This window comes from Heteronotia binoei, chromosome 16 (assembly GCF_032191835.1).
Source record: "Heteronotia binoei isolate CCM8104 ecotype False Entrance Well chromosome 16, APGP_CSIRO_Hbin_v1, whole genome shotgun sequence".
Lineage (NCBI taxonomy): Eukaryota > Metazoa > Chordata > Lepidosauria > Squamata > Gekkonidae > Heteronotia > Heteronotia binoei.
In genome coordinates, this window is record NC_083238.1 from 3,903,626 (window position 1) to 3,923,674 (window position 20,049).

General features: G+C 46.0%; 1 protein-coding gene across 1 annotated transcript in view; it reads left to right on the forward strand.

Moving 5' to 3' along the window:
• THSD7B (thrombospondin type 1 domain containing 7B) overlaps positions 1-20,049 on the forward strand; it is a 713,545-nt gene that overhangs the window by 494,157 nt on the left and 199,339 nt on the right. Inside the window, exon 13 of the mRNA XM_060257141.1 lies at positions 4,396-4,659. Coding sequence (XP_060113124.1) covers positions 4,396-4,659 — 264 coding nt within the window. The remainder of the gene's footprint in view (positions 1-4,395; positions 4,660-20,049) is intronic.

A 20,049-nucleotide genomic window follows, 5' to 3' on the forward strand; every position in this document is an offset into this window, starting at 1 on the left:
TACAGTGTACTTTTAATATTATTCATAAGAAGCATCCCAAAGCATATGCCTGTTTAAAATTAATTTGAGGCCAGTCTTCTTTGCAGTTTGTATTATGAAACTCCCCCCCTTTAAGCCTCATTATGAACTCTGTCAAATATGCATTTATTCATTTATTTTATTCAATTTTTAGTCTGCCCTTCTTGTAGAACAGGCTCAGGGCGGGTTACATCATAAAAATGGTCCATAATAAAAACAGTAAAAAACCAATTTAAAATATAAAATCTAAGATTACAAAGATTAAGATGGCAGATTCTGCCTCACAGATGTGACCTATTGTCCAAATCCAGCAGATCTTGTAGCGCTGGGATGGAATGAGGGGGGGAGGCCGGTAACAAGTGACGCCCACTGCCTCAGCTGAAAGCCTGGTGAAAGAGCTCTGTTTTACAGGCCCTGCAGAATTGAAGCAGATCCCACAGGGCCCGGATCTCCAGGGGGAGCTCATTCCACCAGGCTAGATTGACGTCTCTGGGACCGGGTATTACCAGAAGTTGTTGGTTTGCTGACTGTAAAGACCTACATGTGTCAAGATCGACTAATAACGACCTAAGACTGGGGGGATCATGGCCTAAGCAATAGGCCCTGTTAAAATCTTAATGGATCCACTGCTACTAATGTTCTACCTTGGTTGCTCCCCTTCCCCCCTTTTCTTATTTTGATTTGTAACTGGGGTGAAGGAACTAGCCGGCGCCTTCTTAGGGCCTGAGGTGGGAGGAAGCCTTGCATAACAATTCAAGAGCATTTGCTAGCTATCGTCTGAGGAAGTATCTAGTAGTTGTGTGTGAATGTTTCCTCCTGTAACCTCCCCCCCCCGTAGGAATGTTTTGAAGTGTACCTTAAAACCCATGTATCACTGTATTGGTTTCATTCTTAGCAAGCTAGAGGCTTGCGCCAGAGTACCGGTTATCAATAAATGGGAACTTAGTATCAACTTTGACTCATTCTTGAATCTGTCGACTTGACAACATGGCTCATACAGGGAGAGGCGGTCCTGAAGGTGTGCTGGTCCCTGGCCGTATAGGGCTTTAAAGGTTAGTACCAACACCTTGAACCGGATCCAGTACTCAATGGGTAGCCAGTGCAGTTGACGCAGCACAGGATGGATCCGTGCCCATATAGGTGACGAAGTTCTGCACCAGCTGGAGTTTCCGGAGGAGGGTCAAGGGAAGCCCCACATAGAGAGAGTTACAATAATCTAGCCTGGAAGTGACTATCGTATGGGTTACTGTGGCCAGGTCATGGGGGTCAAGGATAGCGTTATAATATGTCTTAGTTAATTGTTTTAATCAGGTTTTTAAGGTTAATTAATGTTTAATTTAATGTTTCTAATATAACTGTTTTATTGTTGGTGCACCATTGGTCACCGTATTGTTAGCCGCCCTGAGCCTGCTTCGGCAGGGGAGGGCGGGGTACAAATAAAATTTATTATTATTATTATTATTATACGGGACCAACTGCCTGACCCGCCTCAGATGGAAAAAGGCTGATCTGGCAGGGTGGTAACGTGGGCCTCCATTGAGAGGCATTCAGAAATACCCTCAAGCTCTTCACCCTTGATGTGGACATCAATGGAGCCCCATCAAAGGATGGGAGCCTGAGCCCTGATCCCAGCCCCCTATAACCTAGACACAGCACCTCCATCTTCAATGGATTCAGTTTCAGCCAGCTCTGTTGCAACCAACCAGCCATGGCTTACAATGACGTAACCAATTCCTCTGGGGCTGAATCCGGGTGGCAATCCATCAGCAGATAGAGCTGGGTGTCATCTACATATTGATGACATCCCAGCACATACCTCCAGATGATCTGGGCAAGGGGGCGCATATACATGTTGAATAACATTGGGGAGAGAATTGTTCCCTGCAGTTACCACATTGTAAAGGGTGCCACTGGGATAGTTCACCCCCAAGTGCCACAGTCTGTCTCCAACCTTGGAGAAAGGAGACCAGCCATTGTAGGGCCAGCCCCCGTATCCCTGGGTCGGCGAGGCAGTGAGCCAACACCATTGCACTGGTCTTGAAATTGAATGTTTTGTGTGACAAGCAAATGGATTTCTACTGAACCAGGGTTTTTCCTCCACTAATTAAACACTTCTATTAATGCTGAAAATCCACTTCTATTGAAAAGGAAATAGGAAAAGTCTTTCATTAAAGCTGCTGTGTCCTGAGAAAAGTAATTTTAATAATAGTTTGTTAAAACTGACTCTAAGAATGTTAATGTGTTAATTGAAAAACTGATGGTTGTAATGTGAAGTGGAATGAAATACATTTTTTGATGTAACTCAGTTGGATTGTGTTAATATCTCTAATATCTGGAGAAAACTTGTAGCTGGCTTAAGCACTTTGCTGTTTTAAAGGAAAACTTTGCAGGTGATGAATGCGTAAACCTATTATATTACCTGTTAATACAAAGTGAAATTCACTTACAGATGCTGGGACACAACGTGTCAAATAAGTACATATTTGTCTTTTCAGAATAAACCCATTACTGGCATAGCTTCATGGGTTGCTAAAGGCAATAGAGAGGAGGAAAGGAATTTACAATTGCTTTTCTAAGAGTGTATTTACTCTGATAGGCTATTTCAAGCAGGTTTCCCCCCAAAAGGAACAAATGGGAAGCCAATGGTGAAGCAAGAATGTAGGAGGGCGAAGGTCCTAATAGAGGTTGGAGTACACTGCTAGGATTGATGTGTCTCAATTGTTGTGTGTGTTTGAGGAGAGGAGGATTTGTCAGGTACTATCTAGAAATCAGAAAAGCAGAGCTGAAATTTGGCTTAGACATTTGGGAAGTTCTAGATTATGCCTATATTCCAATGTAAATTATTCTCCTTTAAAAAATGATACATTCTGAACCCCTATAAACAACTTGCTCTTCATTATACTCTAAAGAATTCATAAAACTCATTGTTAGGTGCTTTGGTGCCATAGGAAGAATGATAACATGTTGTGTGCAGCTCATGCCCCAGTAAAGCCACCCTTCACATATTTTGCCTCCATCCTGACTAGCATCCCTTCATTAAATATTTAGTGGTACCAGTATGATGTTGACAGCCAGTGTAGTATAGTAGTTACAGTGATGAAGTAGGATCTGGGAGACCAAGGTTCATATCCACACAGTGTTATGAAATCTGCTGAGTAACCTTGGGCCAGTTGTGTTATACTAACCTCCCTAACAGGGAAGGGGAAATCATGTACACTCCTCTGAGCTCCTTGAAGGAGGGCTGAAATAGAAATGGATTAGATAGATGGCCTTATGGTTCTTGAAGATCCATTTTTGTCTGCTTGTAGGGTTAACCTTGATAACATGAAGCCCCTCAGTGTGACACTATGTTCCCACCACTGAAGAATTTATCTATTTGTTTTAGAAATTTTTGTGCCACTCCTCCAGGAATCCTCCAGGAACAAAAATAATAATAAAATAAAACATTAAAAGACATTAATACCCAGCATTACAAAACCTAACTCAGCCCGCACAGCCCAGCACACAGACAGAGTCTTTATTTATGAAGACCACTTGCAGCTTAAAACAAGAGTTTCCAGACTTAAAATAGTATTCAGAAATCAACCTCTTGATTAAAAGCCTGGCTGAACAGAAACATTTTGGCCTGGCATCTAAAAGAAAGCAACACAGGAATTATGGAGATAGGTGGTGAAAGTGAAGTTGGACCGTGGATGCATTTCCCAATAAACCATTGAATGGCAGTCCAAATTTTGCAAATCTGTCAATGAGGTGATTGTGAAGAAGCTCACCATGTGTCTGACCAATTCACATAATGCAAGGATCCTGTCACATGGCTGAGAGAGCAAGTGCCTTCTGAGAAGGCTCTGGCTGCTAATCTCTACTAGAAGAATGGACTGAATAGCAAAATGTAATATTTGCAGAGGAGGAACTCAGAATCTTTATGCAGATACCATATTGAATTAGAAAAATAACCTCAGAGCAGCAAAGAGGTGCCATTTAATATACATTGTAGGTTTTTCTGAGCAACCATTATTGCAAGGCAAACTATGACAAAATTATTTCATCAGATAATTATGGAGGAAATGAACATTTTTTCTGTGATAATTGTAGGGAAGCAGTTGCTGTCTTTCCATCCTTCTGAGCTTTTTCCAGAACAAAAAATATTTCCCAATTCCTTTAGGTTCCCTGGTTGCCCTGGAGACAGCTGCGTTGTCTTGGCACTCCAGAGTATTGGCAACAGCTAATAGATGTCTTTGAACCAGCTTCTCTGTATTTACATTTCTGATTGTGATAGTTCTAACTGTATTAAACTCCTTCAAGTATAAATAATATGGCATATTGTTATCAAACGCAGCAGATGTTGCACTAACAAGCATATTTTCCCAATCTGAACAGGGAGAAGCAGAAAGCGAGACAAGTGCCAGAATACAAAACTATATCCTCAAGTTGAAACAGAACAGTGCCCTTGCTCAATATTTACCACCTGGCCCCATGGAAATTGGTCAGAATGCATTATTTCTGACAGAAAAACAGAGTTACAATCAGAAGCGAGATTTCATGGATATGCCAAAGAATGTGGAGAAGGTTTGCGATTCCGAGCTCTTTCCTGCTATGATAAGACTGGCAGACTTGTGGAGCCCTCTCACTGCAACCATTCAGGTAAGATGGCATGCCAGGTGTTCAAACAAATGAGGCATAGAATCAGCCATTTGGAGAACAGAAAGAAAGGGGACTGAACTGGAAAATGCCTAAAAGCAAGTCAACTCTCTCCATCCTCAAAAGTCTCCTAATATGTTTGCCCATTTCAGTCAGATCATGGGAGGAATGAACAGTAGGAACAGCTTGGCTCAGGGATGTGTCCCCAACCCTTCCTCCAATGATCAGCCAGTTTGAGTGGGAGAGTTTTCCTCTTCAGTATTTTCTGGAAACTAGAATTACTAAAATTAGTGATAGCAACTCTTCACAGTGTACTGATCCCCTGACTTTCCTCTGTGTAAGTGATACGTTTTCACTGAAACTTGTCCAAAACTCCTATGTTTTTTTTTCCTTTAAATGCTTGCCAGAAAAAGATGGGAAAGCAATCTGTGGAATCTGCTAACACCACCACCAACAACACATCTGGGTGTTAATATCCCTAAATAACAGTCAGGCAGCCGTTGTGAGCAGTAAGAAATTTGTTGTTCTGTTCTGCCACCTCATACTAAACTTTGTTCTACAAGTTTTGCAAAAGAGTGTTTTTGGGTAGAAAAAGCCCAGCAGAGACTCATTTGCATATTAGACCACACCCCCTGACATCAGCATTGTTTCACATAGGGATTTTTGTAGAAAGAACCCAGTGGGAACTCATTGACATATTAGGCCACACCCCCTGACACCAAGCTTGTCAGAACTGTGTTCCTGTGCATTCCTGCTCAGAAAAAAGCCCTGGTTTTAACAGGGGGACATCTATATCTTGTGGTATTTTTAATAATAGTTGTGCAGTGCTCTCAGAATTAAATAGGGAAGCAAAACATAATATGAAAAGATTCACAACAGAATTATTTTGCTACTCGGAATAAGGCCCGTTGTGAAGAAAAATACAATGGGTTCTAGAAAGAGGCTCTAGGTGAATACCAACCCCCCCCCTCCTTGCTGTCTTCCCTTCCACCCAAGTGAAGGGGAGCTGGTCTCTGCCATCTGGAGAGCAGTTGTAATTCTGAGTGATCTCCTGCCTTCACCTAAAGATTGGCAGCAGTGGTTCCCAAGGAGGAAATGGCTGATTTGGAGGGTGGAGTGCATGGCATTGTACCTGTATGAGGTCCCACCCCTCCTCAAACCCCAACCTTTCCAGGCTCCACCCCTTAAATCCCCAGGAATTTCATATCTCCTTCCCTTTTTCTGCCCCTCTGACTTTAGCTTTCCATCGCCTCCCCACACCCTGCAGCCTCTACGTAAAAAAAGGACAGTCTTTCTCCACAGTGTGTGTGGGGGGACCAAAGCAGCTTACATCATTCTCCTCTCCTCCCTTTGATGCGCACAACAGCCCTCTAAAGTAGGTTAGGCTGAAAATCTGTGACTGGTCCAAAATCACCCAGTCAATTTCCACAGCAAGAACCTGGGTCTGGCAGACCCCACTCTGAATCTCTAACTCAGGGATATCAAACATATGGCCCACAGGCTGGATCAGGCCCGCAGAGGGCCCCAATCAGGCCCTCCAGCAGCTGGCTGTCCTCTGCTTCATTTTTTCTTGCCTGCTTTTTTCGGTCACCATTTTGTGTTTCTCCCCGGACATGCGAGAGCAGCAAAGCAGCCTTTCCCTCTCCCCCCTCCCTTTTCCCAAAAAGAGGAGGAGGGAGGAGCAGCCTCAGCCAACAAGGATGCTTCTGTCCTTGACCCCTACCAGTCTGGTTTCCGCCCGGGCCACGGGACGGAGACGGCGCTGGTCGCCCTGGTGGATGACCTTCGGCGACATCTGGATCAAGGCGGCTCGGCGGTGCTGATGTTGTTGGACCTATCGGCAGCGTTCGATATGGTCGACCATCGGCTTCTGGCGTGCCGCCTTGCCGACGCAGGGATTCAGGGGTTGGCCTTGCAATGGCTTTCCTCTTTCCTTGACGGTCGGGGACAAAGGGTGGCGATTGGGGAGGAACTGTCCCGGAGACACACGCTTGATTGCGGGGTGCCTCAAGGGGCGGTGCTTTCCCCGATGTTATTTAACATCTATATGCGCCCCCTTGCCCAGATGGCCCGAGGGTATGGGCTGGGTTGCCATCAATATGCTGATGACACCCAGCTCTATCTGCTTATGGACGGTCGGCCCGCCTGCGCCCCAGAAAATCTGGACCGGGCGTTACAGGCAGTGGCTAGGTGGCTTAGGCTGAGCGGGCTGAAGCTGAACCCGGCGAAGACAGAGGTCCTTTGCTTGGGTCGCTGCGGCCCGGGAAGGGAAATCCCCCTGCCAGTTTTTGACGGCGCTCCGTTAACAGCGTCGGGCAGGGTCAAGAGCCTGGGGGTGCTGTTGGAGCCTTCATTGACGATGGAGGCTCAGATAGCAGCCACTGCCAAGTCCGCTTTTTTTCATCTTAGGCGGGCGAGGCAGTTGGCCCCCTTCCTGGAACGTGACGACCTGGCAACAGTGATTCATGCTACGGTCACCTCGAGGCTGGACTACTGTAATGCCCTCTACATGGGGCTACCCTTGTGCCGGACCCGGAAACTGCAGTTAGTGCAGAACGCTGCTGCCCGGCTGTTATTAGGGCTCCCAAGACGGGAGCACATTCGGCCGGGGCTCCAGGGTCTGCACTGGCTGCCAGTAATATTCCGAGTCCGGTACAAGGTGTTGGTCATTACCTTTAAAGCCCTATATGGCCTAGGACCTGCCTACCTTAGGGACCGTCTCTCCCCACACGTTCCCCAGAGAGTACTACGCTCAGGTTCACAAAACCTGTTGGTAGTCCCCGGGCCAAAGGAGGCCCGTCTAAAATCCACCAGGGATCGGGCCTTCTCAATAACGGCACCTTATTGGTGGAACCAGCTGCCGGAAGAGGTGCGGGCCCTGCGGGATCTAGGGCAATTCCGCAGGGCCTGTAAGACAGTCCTCTTCCGGCAGGCCTATGACATTAACTGACAATGAAAAATATCTTGGATGGAACAAAATGTATCTATAGGCCGCCGGTTTTATTCTATCTTGTTTTTATTAATTTATGGTTTAATTGTATTTTTAAATGTTTTAAACTGAAGTTGTCTGAATTATTATGTTGTAAGCCGCCCTGAGACACTTAGGTGAGAAGGGCGGGGTATAAATCTTAATATAAATAAATAAATAAATAAATAAATAAATAAATAAGGGAGCTTGGCTCTATAGCTCTGCTGGGTGATTAAGTTTGCCAGGTTCAATTAATCACCCTGCAGAGCTACTGAGACAAGCCTCTCTTCCTTCTAATGAATGGCTGAGGCTCCTCCCCCTCCTTGTGGCCCAGGGAAGGAAAGAAAGAGCCAGAGCTTTTGCCAGTCCCCACCATCAGGAGAGCTACCGAGAGTGCTTTTAAGACTAGCAACATTTTAGTGAAGGTATGAGCATTTTGCCTTGTTACAGAGAGAGAGAGTTTTGTTGGGCTTGTTATAAGTGTAACTGGGTTCCCCTCCTCTTTTTCACTGTACTCATGCCCTCCAGTCTTTCCCAATAGGAAAGCTTGTGAACTATTTAGAAAAGAAATATCAAAATTAGGCTGAAAGTGTGTTTCACCCCAGGTTTACCCAGCAAATTTTCCTTAATTTTTCTTTCACATTTTCCTTTGATTGGGGATCTTGAATTTAGACTTCCCAGATAATAGGCTGACACTGACCACTGTGCATGGCTGTCTCTCTGTTCTTGTAGTAGTTTTTTTTGGGGGGGGAAGTTGTATTTTTTTTTAGTTGTAGTCATTTTTATGGGGAAAATTATAGTTTAGCCCTCAGTCTGTGCCATGGTGCCTTCACATGTTCTTGACTAGTGCATGAAGCAACTTCTGTACAAAAGCTCACAGTGTCCAGCTGCTTCGTGTTCCTCTGGATCTTAGCCTCAAAGCATTGACTATGAGATATCTGTAATGAATGTCAATTAATCAAAAGTAGGTTTGCAACTTTCATATGTGTACACCTGAGCAGCACATATTCAAGACTGGTACAGCACAGACATTGTCTGAAGTTTTTGATGAAATAATTCATAGCAAGAGGTAACATTTATCAGAGACTGTGTTTTATTTTAAGTTTAAAAAAATCTTTAATTGTGTATCTGTGCCCTTTATAAAGATTATATGTCCACTACCTGGCATTACATTTTATGATACACATGGCCCGGCCCGACAAGGTCTCATTTATGTCAAATCTGGCCCTCATAACAAATGAGTTCAACCCCTGCTCTAACTCCTATGCCCTCCTCAACATCCACCACAGAATATCTAGGAATTTCCCTCCAACCTGGAACTGGCAGCTATAGTAAGAACTGGCTCCAGTGAGTTCTCCCTCTTTCAGACCAACAGTCTCTCTCTGATAATGTTGTTGGTCTTAAGCACAGGACTTCAATCTCTCTGTCTGTCTGTCTGTCTGTCTGTCTTGCTTTCCCTCCCTCCCTCCCTGTATGTGATCTTCTGCCAGGGGATTCCATTATCCCTCCTATCTCTGGCTTCCAGAGGATGAGAGAAAGAAACTCTCAGCCAATCAAGGGAAGGCTTTCTCTGGCTCTTTCCTTTCTCCTCCCTCAGCCAGGCAAGGGAAAGGCTTTCTTGGGCTATTTCCCTCCTCCTTCCTCTCAGCCAATCAAGAGAGGGTTTTTTTTTTCTCTCCTCTGCGAAGCAGTGCAACATGCAGCTCAGTCAATGGGAGAGTTGGGAAAGCCAGCAACTGCCAGAACCAAGATTGTTTGCCTTTTACTGACAGAATCAGCTTGGCTGGCTAGCAACAGCCACTCAGGCGGGTGAGAGGAGTGACTCAACCAGTGGTGTACAAGTACTCTTGATTGATGGTTTGAAGGGCCAAAGTCTGATGTACAATCCCAACCAATAAAGGAGCTCAGTTTTGCCAAAATGAAACAGTTTATATATATAAATGTAAATATGGATTCCACCTAGCTTTCTAGTCTGCTTAATAAAAGGCATACCTGACAACAAATGTATTGATTGTTCATCTTGCCTGCCCCCAGATTCAGTCAATCCTCCTACTTTTAAAAATTTCTGAAAAGAAAATTTAAAGAGGATGTGTGTATTGAGGGGGGGGGGGGGTAAGTACCTTTGGAAAAGTGTTCAAATGCTAAAGGCCTTGTTGTGGAGAGGAAGTGGGGCTCTGAGGCCCACTGCATTGAAGAATGTCTAATTCCTCACTCTGGCGTCTACTATGGATTCTTTAAACCCCAACCACTGACAATCAGGTAAAAAGGGGAGATACAAACTTTGAATAAAGGGTTAGTAGTAAACAATATACTTTCTAAAGGTACTTTATTTGGGAAGCTTTTAGACCAATAATGGACCATTGGGAACTCACTGTGAAGGATCCTACTCCTTTGAGGAAAGGAGGATAGCTTGATAGAGTGATTCCCACCTTCCAATAAAAGGAAGCAAGAACTAATTTTCAACTTCCTATCTCCTGCTGTGGGAGTCACCCCCTTCAGTTTGGTGACTCCAAAAGCAGTTAAACTAGACTACTAACTGTATAAAGAGAAAAAACAGGACAACAAGACAATGGCATAGGCTAAAAACACATTAGATGAATTAGGCTGAGACAAGATCGGAACTTGTTTACTAGTTTTTTGATGATGACTCAGGAGAGACAAGATGTCCTCCTTTCCTCAGAGGAGAAGGACCCTTCACAGTGAGTATTCAATGGTCTGTTCTCTCTCGGAGATGGAGGGCATCTTGATAAGGGCCTCCCAGATCAGTGCCCTCAATTATTGGGTAGGTCAGAGTCATTATCACTGAGTATATTCTGTAGCACTCTCCTGCCAAAGGCAGTGTCAGCTGAACTGTACATGTTAATTTTGTAATGTCTGACAAAGGAGGATAAGGAGGACCAGGTTGGTGCTTTACAGACTTCCTCTACCGTTGCATGCCTGATGAATGCAACACTGGTGGCAACTCTCCTGACTGAGTGAGCTGTGATGCCTGACAGAACAGGAATTCTGTAAGCTCTGTAAGCTTCAGTGATGCAAGCCCTGGTTATGGTGTAGCTGATAACCAATTTGGACATTTTTTGTCCCATGTTTGGATGGGAAATGCATTCTTGGTGTCAGTCTTCGTAATGTGGTTAGTTGGCTGAATATAAATCTTCAGTGCTCTTTTGTTGTCTAAGCTACGTCAAGACCTTTCCTTTTGATGTGTGGGCTTTGGGCAGAATGATAGCAGGTGTATCTCCAGGAACCTATTCCCAAGGAATTGACCTTGAGAACAAAGATGGGTTCAGGCCTGAAGACCACCTTATCCTTGAGGTAGAGACTGAAGTTCATAGAGAGTGAACCCAGTTCTAAGTCCCTCCTGGCCAATGTGATGGCACTTACAAACAACATCTTCATCCTCAGCCACTTGAGTGAGACTTCCCATAGTGGTTCAGAGGGTGCTTGTGTAAGAGTACAGATGACTGTGTGGAGTTTCCAAGCAGGGAACCTGTGGATATGTGGAGGGTCTCTCAGGATTACACCTCAGAGAAAATGGATGATGTGGGGGTGATGTGAGATGCTTTCTCCCTTGAAGGAGGGTAGAATGGTAGCTGAGGCTGTGATCTGTCACTTGAGAGCAGATGCTCTAAGTATTCTTTTCATCCCTTCTTTTAATAAAACCAAGACAGAAACAAGAAGAGTTTTCAATGGGTCAGTCTTCTTTCTACTGCACCATTGTTTGAATGCTTTCCAGGATATATTGTACACTCTATTTAGGGACTGTCTTCTGGAGGCCAATAGAGTCTCTGTGATCTTGACACCATACTCTAGATGCTTGAAACATCTCCTCTCAACCTCCAAGCAATTAAGCACAACCAGTCTGGGTGTGGGTGCCAAATTGGGCCCTGTTGCAGCATGTTCAGGGACATTGGTGGGGACTCCACTGACATCTCCTGTAGAGTCAAGAGCCAACACCTGCGTGGCCAGAACAGCACCACTAAGATAATGTCCATTTGTTGTTCTTTGATCTTCCTGAGGACCTTGTGTAGAATCAGAAGTGGAGGAATGAAAATAGAAAGGTCTTGGGTCACTGAGAGGTGAGTGCATCCATCACCTTTGCTCTTGGGTAGAACTTTGTGAAGAATCTGTTGAGTTGATAATTTTGGGGGGAGGTGAAGAGGTCTACTTGTGGTGTCCAAATCACTTTGTGATATTCAGGAAGATATTTAGGAAGTTCCTTTTTGAGAGATCACTCCCTTTCATCTAGTTTGTCTGCTTGAGCCAGTTTGCGTTATCACTGATGTGCTCTGCTTGGATTGGTAGTAGGTTTTTTTTGGCCCAGTTTAGAATTGTGAGGGCTCGCTTGTGTAAGGTGGATAACCTCAACCTTACATGGTTGTTGATATAAGCCTCTGCTGAAATGTTGTCCATTCTTATAAGGATATGCTTGTGTATTATTTGTTGGTGGAATTGTTTCAGCACCAGATCTGTGGTTCTCAATTCCAGAAGGCTGATGTTCATTCTGCCTTCTGCTTTGGACCAAGTTGCTTGAATTTGCATTTTGTCTAGAGTAATTCCCCACCCTGACAGACTGGCATCTGTGAAGATTTGATGCGTCTCTTGTATCCAATAGGTCTTGTCTTGGATAAAGTTGAATAATTTGGTCCACCACAGGAGGCCAGTCTTCATCTGGGCAGGTATCTGAAGAGGTAGGTCTACTCTCTGCATTATTCAAAGTTGACATGGTCTCAAAAACTGTTGTGGCATTCTTGTGTGTAGTCAACTCCACTGAATTGTGTCTGAGTCCCAGGAGTCTGGCCAGGGTCATGAGAGGGATAGATCTAGCCTTGATTACAGGCCTTGACAGTTCCAATATTTTCTGTGCCTTGTGTTGAGGTAGAAATATCTATGACAGTGTCTATGACAGCTCTCAGATGTTCCAGACATTGTGTGGGATAGAGAGCTCTTTTGTAGATTGACTACAAAACCATAAACCTGAAGACACTGAATGGTCATCTGTGTGTCTGAAAGAGCCTTGTTCTGGGAATTGCATCTAATTAGAAGATTGTTGAGGTAATGATAGATATGAACTCCTTGTTTCTTCATCCTGGCAATTGAGTTGATTATGATCTTGGAGAAAACCCTGGGAGCCATAGAAAGGCTAAAGAGAAGTGCTCTGAATTGGAAATGATCTTCACACAAAATGTAGATATCTCCTGTGCCCTAGTCAAATCAGGATGTGGAGGTGCATCTCTGTGAGGTTGATGAAGAAAGCTTTGAATGTTTTGAGAAGCCAGTTCTAAATGTGACTTGATATGAATTTGTTTGGATGTAATATGTAATTTGTATGGATGGTAATGCATCACAAACATTTGTTCCGCTACCTGATGAAGAGACATGTGAAATGACCGATCTCAGCTAACGACCCATTGTCACTTTGGGGACATAAACCACTTTTATTAAATTCCACATGAGTCGCAGAAAGAGACTGTCTCTGCTTGAAAGAATTTACTTTCACTGTGGTCTTTGAGAAACCGGTGTGTATTGGAACATTTAAGAGAACTTTCACCCCAGCAGTGCAGGGAATCAATTCCTTCGAGTCAATGGTCATTGTATATTTTCATTATATGTATATTTGCATTGGAGATATAAATTTTTGTATTTGTAATTACAGTTAAGAGAAAACAGACAATATCTTTGAATCATATATAGATTCCGGTCACCGGCACCTTAGTTAGTATAAATTTGTACCCTCCTACACATTGGACTCTATCTCCCAAATTATTAGGATTGGACTAATTTATTGGTTATTTAAACTGATTTTACTGACTAGCTAATTTAAAGGATTTATTTATGGCAAATTAATGGAAAGAGGGACAACGAATGAAGGTTTTAATTAAGGAGCCAATTGGATTTATAATTTATTATTGTTAGCTAGTGAATTGGATGGGTTGGGAGGATTTTACATTAAATAACTATTAGAATATTAGTGGGTAACTTATTGATAGGTCAATTGGAGTTGGGAGGGTTGAGAAGGGATAAACTTAAACATCTTGTCAGTAGAAGGGCTGGTGGATACCAGTAAGAGATGACTGGTCTGGGGATTCCGGTACTCCTGGGGAGGGGAAGGTATGACGGTGGGAACAGGCGGAAATGTAAGGGAAGGGGATTGAGACAAGATAGTGCTCCACCACCTTCCAGCCTGCGTCCCATCCGGATGGTGACAGGTAGTCGGGCAAGGCGAAATTACTCGCCTCCGTCACTGGTGTTATGTAATGCCAGGTCCATCAACAATAAGACCTCTATCCTTCGGGAATTCCTGCTCGAGCAGAACATGGACCTGGCATGCGTGACCGAGACCTGGGTGCGCGATGGGGAGACTGTAGCTCTCTCCCAGATGGCTCCCCCAGGATACTCGGTCTTTCACCAGTCGCGGACTAGCGGGCGGGGGGGAGGGGTGGCTCTGTTCATACGAGAGGTTTACTCCTTCCGGGCCCTCCCGGCCCCGGAGATCAAGGGCATTGAACGTGCCGGTCTGACGTGGGACGTTGGGGAGGGGTTGGCGATCTGGCTGGTGTACCGACCGCCTAACACACCAGCCAGCGCCTTACTATCCCTGATGGAGGCCGCAGCAGGATGGGCACTGGAGCACCCGAGGCTTCTGATCCTGGGTGACTTCAATGTTCATGACGATGACGTGACGTCCAATCAGGCGATGGACCTAGTGTCTTCCATAGCGACACTAGGACTCTCCCAAGTAGTCACGACGCCCACTCACCAGGCGGGGCACATGTTAGACTTGGTCTTCGCGGCGGGAGTTCTAGTGAACGATCTTGCTTCCATAGCACTGCCATGGTCGGATCACTACGCCCTCAAGGCTCGTGTGGACGTCCCACCCCAAGCCCATTTGGGCGGCGAGCTCATTCTAGCTCGCCCGTGGAGCCTGATGGACCCAGAACGGTTCCTGACGGCTCTGCGGGATCCCTGGCCCCCTGGCGATTCCCTTGATGACCTGGTGGAGTCTTGGAACGATAGGCTCTCCGGGGCCATCGATGAGATCACACCTAGGCGCCCTTTGCGCCCTCGTTCCAAGCCGACACCTTGGTATAACCAGGAGTTGCGGCGTTTGAAACGGGGACTCAGACGACTAGAGAGGCAATGGCGGCGTACTCGAGACGAAGCGACTCGAACATCTTATAGAGAGTTTATGAAGTCCTATGAGATGGCAGTCAAGGCCGCAAAGAAAACATACTTTGCGGCGGAGATTGCGTCTGCAACTTCACGCCCGGCACAACTGTTCAACATAATTCGGACTCTTACAACACTGCCACAGGGCAGACTAAACTCTAACCAATTGGAAATTGGCTGTGAGGCTTTTGCGAATTTATTTGCGGATAAAATCGCATCGCTCCATTCCGACTTCCCTGCCATATTAGATACAGTTAGCGAACCTGAGGCTCTGTGCCTGTCTTCAGATCGTGTTCTGGACGGCTTCAGAGGTCTCAGCCTGGAAGAAGTTGACAGGATCCTCCTATCTGCACACCCAACAACTTGTAAATTGGACCCGTGCCCCTCCTGGCTTATTAAGACCTGCCAGAGGGAGCTGAGATATCCTATACGGGATATCATAAATAGATCCCTATTGGAGGGGCATTTTCCATCAGCGCTTAAAGAGGCGGTGGTCCACCCCCTCTTGAAAAAAACAACGTTAGATCCGGACGAATTGGCACACTATCGGCCGGTCTCGAATTTGCCCTTTTTGGGCAAACTTATTGAGAGGGCAGTGGCGTTGCAGCTACAGAGCTTCCTGGAGGACGCTTCTGTCCTTGACTCCTGCCAGTCTGGCTTCCGCCCGGGCCATGGGGCGGAGACAGTGCTGGTCGCCCTGGTGGATGACCTTCAGCGGCATCTGGATCAAGGCGGCTCGGCAGTGCTGATGTTCTTAGACCTATCGGCAGCGTTCAATACGGTCGAACATCAGCTGCTGGCTGCCGCCTTGCCGACGCGGGGATTCAGGGGCTGGCCTTGCAATGGCTTTCCTTTTTCCTTGACGTTCGGGGACAAAGGGTGGCGATTGGGGACGAACTGTCCCGGAGACACACGCTTGATTGCGGAGTGCCTCAAGGGGCGGTACTTTCCCCGATGTTATTTAACATCTATATGCACCCCCTTGCCCAGATTGCCCGAAGGTATGGGCTGGGCTGTCATCAGTATGCTGATGACACCCAGCTCTATCTACTTATGGACAGCCGGCCTGCCTGCGCCCCAGAAAATCTGGACCGGGCGTTACAGGCAGTGGCTAGGTGGCTTAGGCTGAGCGGGCTGAAGCTGAATCTGGCGAAGACAGAGGTCCTTTGCTTGGGTCGTTGTGGCCTGGGAAGGGAAATCCCCCTGCCAGCTTTTGACGGTGCGCCGTTGATAGTGGCGCACAGGGTCAAAAGCCTGGGGGTACTATTGGAGCCTTCATTGACAATGGAGTCTCAGATAGCAGCCACTGCCAAGTCCGCATTCTTTCATCTTAGGCGGGCGAGGCAATTGGCCCCTTTCCTGGAACACGACGACCTAGCAATGGTGATTCATGCCATGGTCACCTCGAGGTTGGACTACTGTAATGCCCTCTACATGGGGCTACCCTTGTGCCGGACCCGGAAACTGCAGTTAGTGCAGAATGCTGCTGCCCGGCTGCTATTAGGGCTCCCAAGATGGGAGCACATTCGGTCGGGGCCTCGGGATCTGCACTGGCTGCCAATAACATTCCGAGTCCGGTACAAGGTGTCGGTCATTACCTTTAAAGCCCTATATGGCCTAGGACCTGCCTACCTTAGGGACCGTCTCTCCCCACACGTTCCCCAGAGAGTACTACGATCGGGTTCACAAAACCTGTTAGTAATCCCCGGGCTAAAGGAGGCCCATCTGAAATCCACCAGGGATCGGGCCTTCTCGGTAACAGCGCCTTACTGGTGGAACCAGCTGCCGGAAGAGGTGAGGGCCCTGCGGGACCTAGGGCAGTTCCGCAGGGCCTGTAAGACAGCCCTCTTCCGGCAGGCCTACAACAACTAACTGACACTGAGAAATTTTTAGATGGAACTAAAATCCATTTAATAGACCGCTGGTTTTTATGTTTTTTTTAATGTCTTATTAATTTATTGTTTTAATCTTCTTATGTAAATGTTTTTTAAGCTAAATTTATGTAAGTTTATCATGTTGTAAGCCGCCCTGAGCCACTTCGGTGGGAAGGGCGGGATATAAATCAAAATATAAATAAATAAATAAATAAATAAAAGTCATTCTTTAGTAATTATAGTTGTGAGCTGCCACAGTTTCTGATGTAGATTTTATGGCACGGCTTCCTCCTTGGTTTTTAGCTTCTAAGATCTGACAAGATTGGGCTTGCCAGGGCTATCCAGGTCAGGGTTGGTTCAATGGCTTTTATGGATAAGATATGTTGAATTGCTTGATTGGCCTTGAGACATTTTCCCAACTTTCTGAAGACGCATTATTGTATGAAGTGTTCTGGTGGGGGGCTGGAAAATTTGATTGTGTATCCTTTGGTGACCAGTTCTATGGATCGTAGTTCTGCTTGGGCTTTTTTTGTGGAAAAAGTTCAGCAGGAGCTCATTTGCATATTAGGCCACACTGCCTTGCCTGGGAGCACATGGCTGCTGCATGGTAAGTTGAGCCAGCCAGAGCCCTGACCAGCCCAGACAGAGCTCTGCTCCTGTGGGCTCCAGCAGAAAAAAGCCCTGAATTCAGGTATCTCCAAACTGAAGTAGCCACCTCCCTACCAGAATTATTTCAGTATCATGCTCTGGGATGCTTTCCACCTGATCCAGGTTGTCAGATTGAAGACCAGGCTGTCTGGGTCTAAACATCTAATTATCATCAGGAGGTTCTTTTCCCCCTCTTGGCAGAGGCTCCTGAAGCTGCAAGGCAATGAGAGACGTGGACAGTAGATAACTGATAGTCTTCTATAAGATAGCTCAGGAATCTCAGAATCATCCTCATTTTGTTCATCAGATAGAAACTCTCTCTTCTCTGTCTTCAGTCCCTGTATCAGATGAGTATCTGATCCCCCTTTAAGCCTTGTTCTCTCTCTTTTTCTCCTTGTGGAAGATTCTCCTTTGAGGTAGCCTTAGTTGACCAGGTGTGAATGAAGTAGTCTCTGATTTTTCGACTTATGCCCAGCAGACCCTTCTCTGTCCCTGGAGGAAGATGGGGATGATGAAAAAGACTGTGGCCTTTTAGAGTTCTTTTATTTAGTATGTCCTCTGTTGAGGTCACTGCAGTTTCCCAAACTCCTCCCGTATGGTTTGCTTTATACAATACATAAACTCTCTAAAGGCATATGAAATGCCCCTCGGGGCCTTACATGACTGGTGCTGGGTTCACTGGAGAGAAAACCGATGGGATGAAATGTCTCTGGCTCAGGATGATTCATCCCAAAGAGATGATGGGTTAGCTGTTACTTTTCTACTGAGCAATGGATTAGAGTTGTCCATTGAGACAATGACAAACAGTATGGACTGCCTGGCAAAGTCTCGAAGCAGCAGGAGGAAGGTTGCAGGTCTAACTTGCCTGGGAAATTATAGATGTTTTTATACAAATGCTAGAAGTGTTGAGGGTAAAATCAGGGAGTTGGAATGCTTAGTGTTGGGGAAAACATAGACATTGTGGGTATTTCAGAAACTTGGTGGAATGAGGAAAATCAGTGGGACATGGTGATTCCTGAATATAAATTATATCAGAAGGATAGGGAGGGAAGGGTTGGAGGTGGGGTGGCTCTGTATGTCAGAGAGGGTATACAGTCCAATAAGATTGAGAAGGTCAGGAAATTAGATTCGCTTCTAGAAATGCTTTGGGTCAAATTAGTGCGCCCAAAAGGAAGCTTAACTCTGGAAATTTGTTATCACCAACCAGATCAAAAGATAGAGGATGATTATAAAATGATGAAAGAATTAAAGATAGCAGCTAGATGTAAAAAATGTGTCATAATAGGTGATTTTAACTATCTGCACAATGATTGGGTCAATGTGTGTTCAGGTTGGGAGAAAGAGATTGAATTTGTAGACACTCTCAATGTGCTATGTAGCAGATGGTCATGGAACCTACCAGGGAAGAGGCGATCCTGAACTTGGTCCTAAGTAATGCCCAAGATCTGGTGAAAGATGTAAAAGTGATTGCACCACTTGGGAGCAGTGACCATAATGTTATTGAGTTTACCATATGTATAAATAGAGAGTAGCCCCAAAAGACCAACATAACCACTTTCTATGTTAAAAGGGGTAACTTCTCTGAGATGAGGAGGCATGTGGGGAGAAAACTGAAAGCAAAGGTAAATAGGGTCAAAACCCTTGGGGAACCTTGGAGGCTATTTAAAGCTGCAATCCTAGGTCAGATAAAATATATACCACAAGTCAGGAAAGGCACAAATAGGTATAGAAAAAGACCTGCATAGTTAACAAACAAAGTAATGGAAGCTGTAAGAAAGATTCCTTTAAGCGGTGGAAAGCTAGTCCCAATGAGGTTAATAAAAGGGAACACAGGCTGTGGCAAATCAAATGCAAGTCTGTGATCAGGCAGGCAAAAAGGGACCATGAGGAGCATATTGCAAAAAACATAAAGACCAACAATAAAAATTTCTTCAAATACGTTAGAAGCAGGAAACCAGCCAGGGAAGCAGTGGGGTCCTTGGATGACCAAAGGGTAAAAGGATTATTCGCCCACTAGGCAAACTAGGCGGTTGCCTAGGGTGCCAGGAGGGTGGGGGTACCAAATTGGGCTCCCCACCCACCCCTAGTGCCCCAGGCACTGCCTGCCTCCTCTGCCCACCACCTGCTACCGCTGCCTGCCACCACTGCTGCTGCCACCCACCCCTCTATTTCCTTCCCTTTGTCTCTCCCCATGGCTCTGAGCCCCCGTACCTCCCCCCATTCCTACCATGCCTCTTCCCTCCCTTCCCCACCCCATGTTGATTTCAATGCCTGAACCAGCTCTAGTGCTGTGTTCCAGCTATCTAAAGCCCCCCCCCTCGCTGATCACCCGCTCAACGGGTAAAACCACGCCACGGGGCCTCACTCGCAGTCTTGTCAGGACCAGTGTCCTGAAAGGGCGGCCCCACTGCCACTGACTCCTCCACTCCCCACTTCCTGGATGGGAGAGGAGTCAGTGGCAGCAGAGCTGCCCTTTCAGGGTGCTGGTCCTGGTAGACTGTGAGCAAGGCCTCACGGCGTGGTTTTAGCTGCTGAGCAAGTGATCGGTGAGAGGGTGGGCTTTAGATAACTGGAATGCAGCACTAGAGCTGGTTCCGGCGTTGAAATCAGCATGGGTAGAGAAGGGAGGGAGGGGGAGGAGGAGGTGCGGTGGCGAGGGGAAGAAGCACGGGGGTTTGGAGCCGTGGGGAGGCACAGGGGGACACTTTGGGGGGGGGTGCCAGACAGCGAGTCTGC